General features: G+C 50.5%; 1 protein-coding gene across 1 annotated transcript in view; it reads right to left on the minus strand.

Annotated features, from left to right (window-relative positions):
• The window catches only part of Zan (zonadhesin), a 35871-nt gene extending 25204 nt beyond the window's left edge, over positions 1 to 10667 (minus strand). Inside the window, 14 exon segments of the mRNA XM_077802892.1 lie at positions 761 to 945; positions 2055 to 2367; positions 2545 to 2999; positions 3562 to 3646; positions 3865 to 4136; positions 4617 to 4745; positions 4847 to 4925; positions 5315 to 5406; positions 5747 to 5911; positions 8255 to 8407; positions 9107 to 9194; positions 9406 to 9677; positions 9861 to 10007; positions 10526 to 10667. Coding sequence (XP_077659018.1) covers positions 761 to 945; positions 2055 to 2367; positions 2545 to 2999; positions 3562 to 3646; positions 3865 to 4136; positions 4617 to 4745; positions 4847 to 4925; positions 5315 to 5406; positions 5747 to 5911; positions 8255 to 8407; positions 9107 to 9194; positions 9406 to 9677; positions 9861 to 10007; positions 10526 to 10667 — 2577 coding nt within the window.
• Between the last annotated feature and the right edge of the window lie 1911 nt (positions 10668 to 12578).

The raw sequence follows: 12578 nt of genomic DNA on the forward strand, positions 1-12578 counted from the left end.
AAATTTATTTAAAAAAATGTTTCCTTGTGCTTTTTTTCCTCCCAGTGGTGCTGGGGCTCAAACCCAGGGCCTTGTGTGTGCTGCCTCAGAGCTCTACCATCAGCCTCATCCCTTCCGCTTTCTTATCATGGCTATTAGGCAACCTAACATGACCCCCATGCCACTCCTACCAAACAGCTCTGGCTCACAGCCTGTTCCCTCTGGAGCTGTGCTCTATTCAATCTCCCCAGCAGACCATCAATTCAGGGAGGCAAAGAGAGTTAGTGACTTCTGTCTTTTGAGCTTACCAAGATTTCAGGATTTGCAAGTTTCTTTGGCATAAGAGAATTCTAGAAATCTCTCCACATATTTTGGTTGTTGCTGGTTCGGTGCTGGGGATGGAGCCAGGGACCATGAGTGACTAGCTCATCAGCACAGATTAGCATCACGGTGTGCCAAAAGACGCGCGTACCCCAGATATATGGTATGAACAGAGAGAATCATCAAAATACCACAGGCTGAGGGATGGGGGTAAAGGTCAGTGGTGAAGCACTTGCCTCGCTTGAGCAAGGCCCTGAGTTTGATCACCAGCACCACAAAACCAAAACAACAAGAACAAAACCCATGCTGAATGGAGGACTCTGTCACTGTGAAGCCACAGCTTTGAGCTTACCCCTGGGGACGATCCAAGTTCATCTCATCCCAGTGCACAAATGCAGAGAGGACCCAGGTGTTCCACCATCAGTCTCCCTCAGGGGAACCAGCATCCCTGTGGACTTACCTTATAGTAGCTTTTGCCGTAGACACAATCACAGGAAGAGGCATTGATGCATTTGTCTTCATTAAACAAAAAACCAGGATTGCAGACACAGCCTGGCTGGCAGAGTATATTGCAGTTGGGTTTGGGGTTCTCACAGGATGCAGGGCAGGCACAGGATTCATAGTGGGAATTTGGGGAGCACTTCACTAAAGGCAAAACATGATCTCATCAAACCTTCACTCTGGAGCTGTTCCCAGGGCCTTCCTCTCTCTCCCCCATCCCCAAACTCAAGTTCTCCTCTAAGAAGTAGGCCCATATTGTCCCTCCATCAAAAGGAATATGTAGCCACAACATGGATGGACCTGATGACATCGTACTCAGCGACAAAGGACAGATACAAAGGCTCACATAGGATTCCATTTGTCTGAAATGTCCAGGTCACGCAAATCCATGGTTACAGAAAGGAGATCGGTGTCATCAGGGACTGGGAAGAAGCAGGGAGGAGCTTATGGGGTTTCTTTCTGGGATAAAAAAAAAATGTAAATAAAGATGGAATACTGGGGGCTGGGGTTGTGGCTCAGTGGTACAGCGCTTGCCAGCACTGTGAGGCCCTGGGTTGGATCCTCAGCACCACATAAAGAATAAACAAATGGGGCTGGGGTTGTGGCTCAGTGGTAGAGCGCTTGCCTCGCAAGTGTGAGGCCCTGGGATCAATCTTCAGCATCACATAAATAAATAATAAAAATAAAGATATTGTGTCCACCTACAACTAAAAAATATATTTTAAAAAAGGATAAATAAATGAAATAAAGGTATTATTTCCATTGCAACCAAAAAATTTTTAAAAGAAAGAATGGAATACTGGTTGCATAAGCTTATGAATATATGTTCCAACCATTAAATTAGAGACTTTAAAAGGGTGAGGGGCTGCGGATGCAGCTCAGTAGTAGGGCATATGCTTGGCATGTATGAAGCCCTAGGTTTGATTTCCAGCACCCAAAAAACTGCAGTGAGGACCCAGGTGTGCGGGTAGGGTAGGAAGGTGAGTTATATGGTATATGAACTCTCTCCATAAAACATAAGGAGGATAGGAAGAAAGCCTGGAGCTCATGCCCACCTGCCTCCACCCACTCCTGCCCCATGTCCCTACAGCTCTGGGCAGTATTCTTCCAAAGCTGTCATCTTTGGAGGGATGGGACTGGGCCATCTTCCCATAAGAAGGCTGACTTCCCACTGGAAGAATTCCTCTCCCCGACTCTGTCCTACTCGCTGTCTCTTACTTTCAGCTCTTTGGCCCAGTTCTGTCCCCATATACCTTTGGTAGTTTTGGGGGTGGTGGTAGTGGTGGTGGTAGTGGTCATAGAGGTGGTGGTAGTCGGGGAAGTGGTGCTCTTGTGAAAGTGTGGAGGCTTCACCAAGACTGATGGCCCAGCGGGCAGGTCCGATGTACTAGGGCAGGATTCTTCAGTACAAGCTGAGGGCTTTTCTGTGGTTTCAGTGAGTTCCTCCGCCGGGGTGGGGGTCTCCTCAGTGGCTTCGGGAAGTTCCTCTACGGTGGTCTCCTCCGCGGCTTCAGTGGGTTCCTCTGTGGTGGTGGGGGTGGTCTCCGGGGTGGTTTTGATGGGCTCCTCTGTGGTGGTAGTGGTGGTGGTGGTGGTGGTGGTGGTGGTGGTGGTGGTCGTCGTCGTCTCCGGGGTGGTCTCAGTGGGTTCCTCTGTGGTGGTGGTAGTGGTCTCCGGGGTGGTTTCGATGGGTTCCTCTGTGGTAGTGATCTCCTCAGTGGTTTCAGCGGGTTCCTCTGTGGCCGAGGTGGTCTCCTCGAATTCAGTGGGTTCCTCTGTGGCAGTGGTGATTTCCTCAGTGGGTTCCTCCGTGGCAGTGGTGATCTCCTCGGTGATATCAGTGACTTGCTCTGTGGGGGTGGTTATCTCGATGGTGATGACAAAGGGTCTCATGGTGGAGGCAGTGAAGGTAGTGGAGGTGGTAGAGGTGGTGGAGGTGGTAGGGGTAGTGGGGATAGTGGAGGTAGTGGGGATAGTAGGGGTAGTGGGGGTAGTAGGGGTAGTGAGGGTAGTGGTAGTAGAGGGGGTAGTGGTAGTAGTGGGGGTAGTGGTGGTAGTGGTGGTAGTGGTAGTAGTGGTAGTAGTGGAGGTAGTGGTAGTAGTGGGGGTAGTGGTAGTAGTGGGGGTAGTGGTAGTAGTGGGGGTGGTGGTTTCCTCAGTGGTTTCAGTGGGTTTCTCTGTGGTAGTGGTGGGTGCTTCTGTGGAGACACTGGTTTCAAATGATTCAGTTTGTGAACCTGGAGATGCGGTAGAAAGCCCTGCTGCTGTTGTGGCTACAAAGAAAAACAAATCCTTGGAATTCAGTCAAAATCATATCACCCACTTTTCACTCACAGCCAGCCGGAGTTGGTGGGCTCAAAGGACCGGCCTTTCTTTTCATTCCCAACCCACAACTTCACTCACTTAACAAACACTCAACAAACAGCACTCCCCACATACACCTGCTTTGTGCCAGGTACGGGAAACACAAAAATGACGAGGAGGGGAAAGACCTGTCCAGTCTACAGGTCTTGCCTATAGGATCACTAGGGAAAGCGTTCTGGATGCTGCTCCAGAGATTCATGGCATCAAAGACACCTTCGCTCAAGCAAGCATCCTGACAGTACAGGGACAGTAGAGGTGGGAAGGACATAGAAACACACATCCGCTATGTGAGTCCTAGGCACAAGAGAACTTGCATTTTACACAGCTCCTATAGAGGAGCCAGGGTGATCATGCCAGGGCCTAGCACCCTTCCTAGAGCCCAGGGTTTTGTCTTACCTCGACAAGAACCTTGACCGATCAAGATGAAACCCACAGCAACAATAAAAGCGGGGTTGCTACCCCGGATGGCCTCAAAAATCAGCTGAAGAGAGAAATGAAAAGACTCCATGGCAACTCAACAACTCTGCCAGGCGTGTCCACTACCTGTTGGCACCCCAACGGTCCAACCTACCCAGGGCCTTGAATCCTTCATGCATCTCTTCTCTGCTCCCTTTCCACCTTCTCAGTCCCACACCTAGCTCTGAATCCCCTTACCACAGGCCATGCAGACACATACGGGGCCCACTCTCCATCTCTCACCTGCATGGGCTGCCGGTGTCCTGAAGAGATGGTGGTAGAAGCATTGAGCCAGCTAGGGCTCTGGGGCCCAACTCGGTTCCACAGAGAAGAAGGGGAACTTCCAGCAGGGCTGCTCAGCAGGAGAATGAGTGTACTGCCCTCTCCAGGGCCATTCATGTGGTAAGAAAATTCCACACAGATATCCCCGGGGGCACAGAAGGGCCGGCTGGTCAGTTTGACAGACTGCCCTGCTTTGGAGACCTTGTCCACCTCAAAGTAGATAAAATGATTCCCTGGGAAAAAGAGGGGAGCCAGCAAGATGAGACACCGGCACAACAGCAAGTCTACTTGCTATTTCTGGCTTTCTAAGTGGGCATCTGAGCAAGTAACCAAACACCTCACATGATGGCATTGTTTCCTACTGACTTTGGATTTCTAACTGGAGAATATGGGGGGAAAAAACAAAACCTGCAACCTAGACTCCATAAATGCACCCATCAATGCCTCGGCTGAGATATGAGATTGTCAGTTTTGAAGGCTTAGACTTAATGAAGTGGGAGGACTCATTTTCTTAGGGAATTGCAGTAATCCTACAGCCATGAGAACCCTTAACTGTGTCTACTGTCATCTCTTCAGCTCTGGGCCCATAACAGTTTCCCAATAAACACTGCTGGCTTCCCTTCACCACCTCCAATGTCCTCCATCAATTGCAGATTCAGCAATTCACTGAGTTGAGAGGTCCTCAATCTCCTCACCTTGATAAGAGAACTCACCCACAAGGCCTGTGATGTTGTTGAGAATAGTTCTACTTCCCCAGGACCACTGTCCGCCACTTTCTGGTTTATGGGTCCAGTCACAGAAGGGACGGGCTTTGTCTTCAAAGTTGCACTGAGGAAAGCTGTCTAGTAGGTCCAGAGGGAGGTTTGAGAAACTGGGGCAGTGCTCTCCATTGCTGTCCCTACCATCCCCAACTCCAGGGGGCCTCCCAGAGCCCTGCTCTCACCCCCACAGGGAGCAAGGCTGACTGCATCCACTGCTACCGCTGGCTCTGGGATCCTTCCAAACACACCCACCAGGGCAAACTGGAGAGAGAGAGAATGGGCCTGGAGTAAGTACACAGGACAAACCCTCAGCCCTCCAAAGCCCAAACTGATCCTTCTTTTGGGAGAGGGTGGGTACCAGGGATTGAACTCAGGGGCACTCAACCACTGAGCCATATCCCCAGCCCTATTTTGAATTTCATTTAGAGACAGGGTCTCACTGAGTTGCTCAGCACATGGCTTTTGTTGAGGCTGGCTTTGAACTTGAGATCCTCCTGCCTCAGCCTCCCTAGCCTCTGGGATTACAGGCTTGTGCCACCAAACTTGGCTCCGGATCTGACCTTATTCCATTCAGAGACCCAGGGCCTCTGCTCCTGGTGCCTTGGGAGTACCTACCATGTGCAAAGATCTGACTCCATGATCCTCTGTACCTGTATCTGTCCCGGTCCTGTATAATTGAGAGAAGTAGGCTGCCAGTTGGGTCCAGGTTGTCCTGAAAAAAGAGTGTGTTTCCGGATGCTGCCTACAATGGAAAAATTGGTGAGAGAAGTGAGCTTAGAGGAGCTGAAAAATGACTTCAAACCTATACCCAGAAGGGTGAGTTGCAAAAGAAATATTTAAGCACGCTGCCCCAAATGTAAACAGTTCTCTCTCCCTCTCTATGTATCAATTTTTCTAGAATCCAGTGTCCTCATTTCCACTTCATGGAAAATCTCCCACATATCTTAGATTTCCCTAGACCTGAGACATTCCTCCTCCCTTCCCGCTTATTTCCCCATCAACCCAACCTTGGGAGATGCTAGTGGAAATCCAATGCATCCTCCACCCTCCCACCCCCCCACCCCCACCCCTATGCCGCTAACCCAAGGTGGAAGCGTAGACCAGGAGGGCTGCTCCAGGAGACCGGTTCCGCAGGATATAGTAGAAAGAAAGGGTCAGACAGCCATTGGAGCGGCTCGGGGGACTCAGGAGGGAAGATTTCTGCCCCGGCCTTGCATTTTTGGGGTCCAGGAGCATGTAGAGGCCATCTATGAAAGAAAAGTCCTATAAAGTAGGGTGGCTGGAATTGAAGGGGGTATTACGCAGGGGTAGGACCCCACCTGAGATGGGGACCTGGTCCTGGGGAACCCCAACAGCCACCTAGAATCAGGCAGCGCTGAGGTGGGCGTACCCCAAGTCACGACTGGCTGAGGCCTTCCACCCTCCCTCGAGTGCTTGGACTAGATAAGGACGAGGGCGCCGCCCTAGGAAACACGGGCATCCTCTCAGAAGCAGCCTCCGAAATCTAGTGCTTCGGATGCTGACCCCTCGAGCCCTCTTTTTACACAGCCATTCGCACAAATTGTTAGAAGGGCCAGACCGACGCACGAGAGCACGCAGGTCCCCCGCCCCGCATCCGCTCCCTCAGGCAGCCAATCAGCCTGAAGTTCACTCCGTGACGTAACGAGTAGCCGGGAGAGGGTGGGGGCTGCGGACGTGCCAACCGCGCATGCGTGCGTTCAGGTGCCAGCCTCCCGCTGCGTCCCCCTCGGTGAGCGCGATGGAGAGTGCGGGCAGAGAAGGAGGCTAAAGTAAGGGAACAAGCCAGAGAGGGACAGCAGAGAAGAGGATGGAAACAATTGGAAGGAAAGGAATGGGAAAACTGAGTGAGAGAGCGAGGAGACGTGAGAAATGGAAGAGAATAAAGAGACGCTCGTCATCCATCCCAGCGGCTCAGGAAGACGAGGCGGGAGGATCCCAAGTTCAAAGGCAGCCTCAGCAATGTAGCGAGGTCCTAAGCAACTTAGACCCTGCCTTAATGTGGCTCAGGTGGAAGGAAGGAAGGAGGGAGGGAGGGAGGGAAGGAAGGAAGAAATTTATATATCTATATATGGGAGCAAGATGGATAAAACTAAAAAATAGAGAAACTAAAAGAAAAACAGCGTTTGCTGAAACTGCTAGGCATGGGACACGATGCTGAGAGATGCAAAGGCGAGCTGGCAGAAAGGAAGGGACGAGAGGCCTGAGAAGAAACAAGAAGTGGACTCTCAGAAAGGAAATGAGGGCCCGTGAGCTCTGTTGGACCTTCAAAGCTGGGCCCTGAAGGCTTGGAAATGTGGGCTGTGTGGAGAAGATTGAGAGAGGAGATGAGAAGGGAGAGAGAGGGAAGGAGTGAACAGCAGGAAGAGGAAGGAAAACCCCAGGCAAAAGAACAGAGAGATGGTGGGAAAAGAAGCATGATGTAGCATTTGGTGGAAAAACAGGAAGACTGTATTGCCTGGATTCCTGCTAAATAAAACCCCCCAAATATCCTCCAACGGCTACTCTTGCGGGTTCTCTTCAGTGGCTCCTTTTTTTTAAAAAAAATTAATCCTTTTGCTTTTTAAAATACTTTTTGTTGTGGATAGACATAATACCTTTATTTTACTTTTATGTGGTACTGAGGATCAAACCCAGTGCCTCCCACGTGCTAAGCAGGTGCTCGACCACTGAGCTTCAGTCTCAGCCCTTCAGTGGCTTCTTAACAAAATGGTAGAACATTTGTCTAGAGTGTGAGAGGTCCTGGGTTCCACCCCCAGCACTACAAAAATAAATCGGATCAAGTCACACCGCTGCTCCAAATCCTACAAAGCCCCCTTCCCATTCACACAGAATAAATGCCATAGTCCTGACAATGGCCTTCAAGGCTCCATATGATTTGCCTTTCCTATGATCTGAGCTAAGTCTCTTCATTCTAGATCCATGGCTATACTTCAAATCTCTTCTTCCCTCTTGGCCTGGGATACCTCAGGGCCTTTGCATGGCAGGCTTCTCTGTCTGGAATGTTTTTCCACACTCCTAATATTTTCATGCCTCATTCCCTCAACTCAAGTGTATTCAGCTGTGATCTGAAGGAGACCTATCCGGGTCACTCCAGTTAAAATTCACAACTTTCCTACCCTTGTACTTCCACAATCCTTTTCCCTTATTTAACTGATTTTTCCCAAAGCACTTGTCACACCAAAACTTTGTCATTTACTGTAATTTCCTTTTTTGTTTTGATATCTGTCTCCCTGTTCCTCACCAACACCACTCCCTGTCTGTTTTGCATACTGATTCTCAAAAGCCTAAGACCCTGCCGGGCATGTTGTAGGTGCTCAGTAAATATCGAAGGATGGAGGAAGGAAGGAAAGATGCCAAGAAAGGAGGTAAGGAGCAGGCTGTGTTGGGTCCACCAGGTGGAGCTAGTGGGAAAGCTGGGGGTGCTCAGAGCATGCTTCTAGAAACCTGAGCTGAAAAAGGCTTGAGTCTGCTCTGGTTCACCTACACAGACCCATGGTAGCTATTGTAGGGCGTGCAGAGGTCACTAGAGCCTAGAAAGCCCCGAGGACAAAAGCATGGCCAGTACTCACTCCCAGGACTGGAGAAGTCATCATTAGGTCCCACGTCTGCCTGCCCTGATGACCCTTTCTTCTGTGTCCACTTGGCCCCAGAGGAAGATGGGATCCAGCTCCAGCCACAGAGATCATTCATCGTGTCAAAACTGCACATTTGCATCATGCATACTGAAGGCAGAGAAAGGAGGGGACAATGTAGCTTTTTCTGAAAGGAGGCAGCTCTGATAGGGATGTAGTCTGGAGTCAGAAAATTCTTGAGTTCCAATCTCAGATCTATGATGAGCCGTGGCTGGCTTTCCAGCCAGACATGGCCCCTTGCCTATGGGCCGCGTTCCTGACACAGGTAACTTGACCTGCCCAAGCCTCAGTTTTCTCATCTATAAACTGGGAATGACAGTGCCCCTCTGTCTCCTAGGGTCGTCAGTTAGATTATGAGCATGGGGCATTTAGTCCAGTCCCTTTGGTTAATGAGTGTTGATTCCTTTCACCCAGCTTCTGAAATTTTCCTTTCCTTGAATTTTCTCCAATCTCTAGGGTCAGTTTAGAAAGATCCATCTAATACTAGATGGATTGTGGTGGTAATGTCCAGGTTTTCTTGGAAGGGAGGGCTTTCTGAGATGCAGGACTTTCAGTGCTGAGACAGGGAAAGCCAGGCTGGTTGGTCACTCTAGACAAGGTATCCCCACAACTGCATGTTGGAAGAGCACCTTCCTTGAGGTATGGCTTCTTCAGGAATCAGAGGTGTGGGGTGAGGTAGCAGAAGGAAGCCAGTAGTCTTGACTCATGAGAAACCTGGGTGCTGAGCCAAAATAGATTTGCAGAGGCCAGGAAGAAAGAAGCATGTGAGAGGGAGGGAGAGGGACTCACCCCTATTGCAGGTTCCCCGATGGATAGCGAGGGCATCCAGGGAGATGTCCAAGTAGGGAGTGTTGCCCCTCATCCCCTCAAACGTCAGCTGCAGGATGGGAGACAAGGGAATCCCTGATTCTGTGAGCCCCCTGGCCAGGCCTCCTGTCCCTTTGCCTTTAGCTCCTGATTTTCCTGAATTCAGATGGCAGGGACCACACACCCCCTCCTTGCCCCAGCCCTCTGGGTCCTCCAATACCCCTGGCATCCCCTTCCCACCCCCCCCACAGATGGCCCTGGGGCTCTTCCCTCGGCCTCACCCAGCTGGGCAGGTTGAGTCCTGCGGGCACAGTGACGGAGGTAGGTATCCAGGAAGGGCTCTGGGTATTTGTGTGTTTCCAGAGCAATTTGGGGCGATTGTTCTGTTTGCCCATGAATAGCAGCAGTCGGAGCCAGGAGCCCCATGACAGCCCGAACATGTGGTAGGCGAAGCGCACACAGAATGGGCCTTGCTCCCATATGTCAGGGCTGCGCAGGCGGGCCACTCCACCCTGACGGAAGTTGTTGGAATCCATGTGCAGATAGTAGCCCTCTGGGGAGGCAGAGCCCAGGATGCTGGAGCCTTTGGTCCCCAACACTGCCCTCCCACCCCCTGCTCAGAGCCCAGGTGTGCCTGAGGCTTCAGCAGCACCCCCTCCCTTGGCCTGTGCCCAGCTCCCTGCTGACCCCTGCCATCTGCCCTCCCTAAACCTGAGGCTTCCCACAGACCCCTCACCTCCATTAGGGTACCCCCCAGGGGGCCCACTGGTGCCAGATGGGGAGGGACCACTGGCTCGGATCCAGTCCCCATCATCAGTGAACTCTTGGGACCAGTCACAGAGGGGTTTGGAATTATCGTCAAAATCACACTGGGAGATAATGGCTGGAAAGAAAGAGCCCCTGTGAGGCCTCAGAGAGGGCAGAGGGCAGAGGGCAGGGGCCAAGACCACAGACCCACCCTGGGAGATGGAGGTCAGCAGGGTCACTAAACTTAGAGAAGGCTGTCACTAAGATTGGGGGATCCAAAGCAGAGATTTGGGAGACAGATCTTTGGGGAGAAATTCAGGGCTGGGGAATGGAATGGGCCAGACAACAAGGTTGTCATCATAGGACTGAGATTGGAATTCAAGAATTCGGACTCCAGACTGCACCCCTTTCCTGAGCTGCCTCCTTTCAGGAAAAGCTCCATTGTCCCCTCCTTTCTCTGCCTTATAAACATGAAGCTCTGCCCCACCGTTCCCTCTGCCCTCTGTCGTCCAAGGGCCTCCCTTTGCACAATGGTCCCATGTTTATGCCACTGCCCTATCCCAAGGATAACTAAAAATGGCCACCCTGGGCTAGGGACTAGCATTCAGTCCTAGGGAGGGAGAGGAGGCCTGAGTCATCCGGGTTCCAACTCACCTTTCTCCCTTGGGTTGAGAGCAGCAGGTTTCAAATCCTGGGGCTTCTGTGTCCTTGGGATTGGTTTGGAAAAAGCAAAAATATCACTCTTGTTATTCCAGAGAATTAGAAGACTCTGATTGAGAGTTCTCTGAGCAGTCATGAACGGGCAATTTTTTTTCTCTCTTTTTTTCCCTGAGTATGTCAGCGTTCACACAGTCAGCGTGCATTGTCTTCTTCAGGATTTCAGGAAGGTCACCTTCAGCCTCTTCCCCTAAAGTTCTTCCCACTCTCCTAAGAAGCAGGCCTCCTCTACCTCCTCCCATCGCAGACCCGGTTTCCTGGGCGTGGGAATTCTCATGCAGTGTCTGGCTTTCACACTGGGGTCTCTTTCCTTTGGGTTGAGGTCTTTTTTTTTTTTTTTTTTTTTTAGATAGCCCAAGTTTTTGCCCAGAGAGTAGAGATGCATGGATCCCAGGTTGCTAGTGGGTAGTGGGTGGTATCTTGCCAGCTACACCCGACTGAACATATAAATGGGCAACAAAGATGTTCCCTGATCCTTCCTCCTCACCTCACCAATTCCACAGAGAAGGCTCTTGCCCCACATAGAACAGCCCTTTCTTTTCTTTGTTCAAGTTCAGCCCACTTCCCCATCCCTACCCACCAGCGCCAGGACACCACACCATCCTTTTTTTTTTTTTTTTTTTCTTTTTCTTTTTGGTACTAGGGATTGAACCCAGGGGTGCTTAAACACTGAGCCACATCTCCATCCCTTTTTATATTTTTTTATTTAGAGATAGGATCTTGCTAAATTGCTTAGGATCTCACTAAGTTGCAGAAGCTGGCTTTGAATTTAGAATCCTCCTGCCCCAGCCTCCCTATCTGCTTATTTACAGGTGTGTGCCACCTCGCCCGGCAACATCCATCATTTCTTAGATGCCTCCTATTTGAAGTCTCACTTATCAGTTGGGCCTACTCTGAGTTTTGTCTGTTTTCCAAGGGTCTGACCTGCCTCTCCTCCTCTCCCAGCCTCAGTCTGTCTCCTTAGCTCTGTACCCTCCTTCATTTCTCCCCAATTCCACGCTCTGGGGCTCAAGGATCAGTGCTCTCCCTGCTTGTAAGGTAACTTCTCCCCAGCCCATCAGGCTCCCTGCCTTCCTCCCAGGCCTCTGCCACCCCCTGATACATCACCCACCTCTGAGCCCAGCTTACCAGATAGGGGCGGGCAAGGGAGCCTGGCCCCAGGCAGCCCCCACAAGCAGCACCAGAGTCCAAACTGGAGGAGCCATGAGGGACCTCAGAGGCGGCCCTCAGGGGACAGGGAAAGGGTACAGTGAGGAGACCAGGCCACTCTTACACTCCCCTGGCCCTCCTCCCTTGGTATTCTTCCGAGAGGGCCATGAAAAACAATCAATCTGAAAACAAGAGAAAGCCCTGAGAACTGAAAGCTCTCAGCTGAAATTAAAAACCCAATAGCAGAGTGATAAATCAAAATCAAGAGAAAGAAGAAAGAGAGAAGACAGACTTGGAGGGTGAATCTGGGAAGTCTACCATCCAATAAAAATAGTTCAAAGAGAACAAAGGAAGAGAAATTATTTTTAAAAACGGAAAAACACCAAGACAATGTCCTGTCAGTGAAATACTCAAGTCCCTAGATTAGAAGGTGCCTAAGTAAGATGAATGCAGAGACCCAGGGGCAGGTACATTGTGAAATTTCAGAGTATGGGGTGAAGGGAAGATCCAAAGCACTTTCAGCTAGAAAAGAACAGGTCACAGAATAAGGATCAGGAATCAGCATGGCATTGGGGCTTTTCAGTAGCAACCACGGATTCTAAAAGGCGGTTGAACATTGTCTGCAGAATTCCACAGAAGATCATTTCAAACCTAAAATTCTATAACTGGCATCAGTGGCGAAGGCCCCCAGAGGGTCCTATAAAGGGAGAACGGAGAATGGCTGTGGGCAAAGAATTGAAGAAGATAATCACAGAAGAAATACAAACAGCCAACAGATATTTGAAAAGATGTCCTGCTTCACTACCAGTAAGGGAAATGGTGAACAAAACTACCAACTGTG

Source organism: Urocitellus parryii, chromosome 9 (genome assembly GCF_045843805.1).
Source record: "Urocitellus parryii isolate mUroPar1 chromosome 9, mUroPar1.hap1, whole genome shotgun sequence".
Taxonomy (NCBI): Eukaryota; Metazoa; Chordata; class Mammalia; order Rodentia; family Sciuridae; genus Urocitellus; species Urocitellus parryii.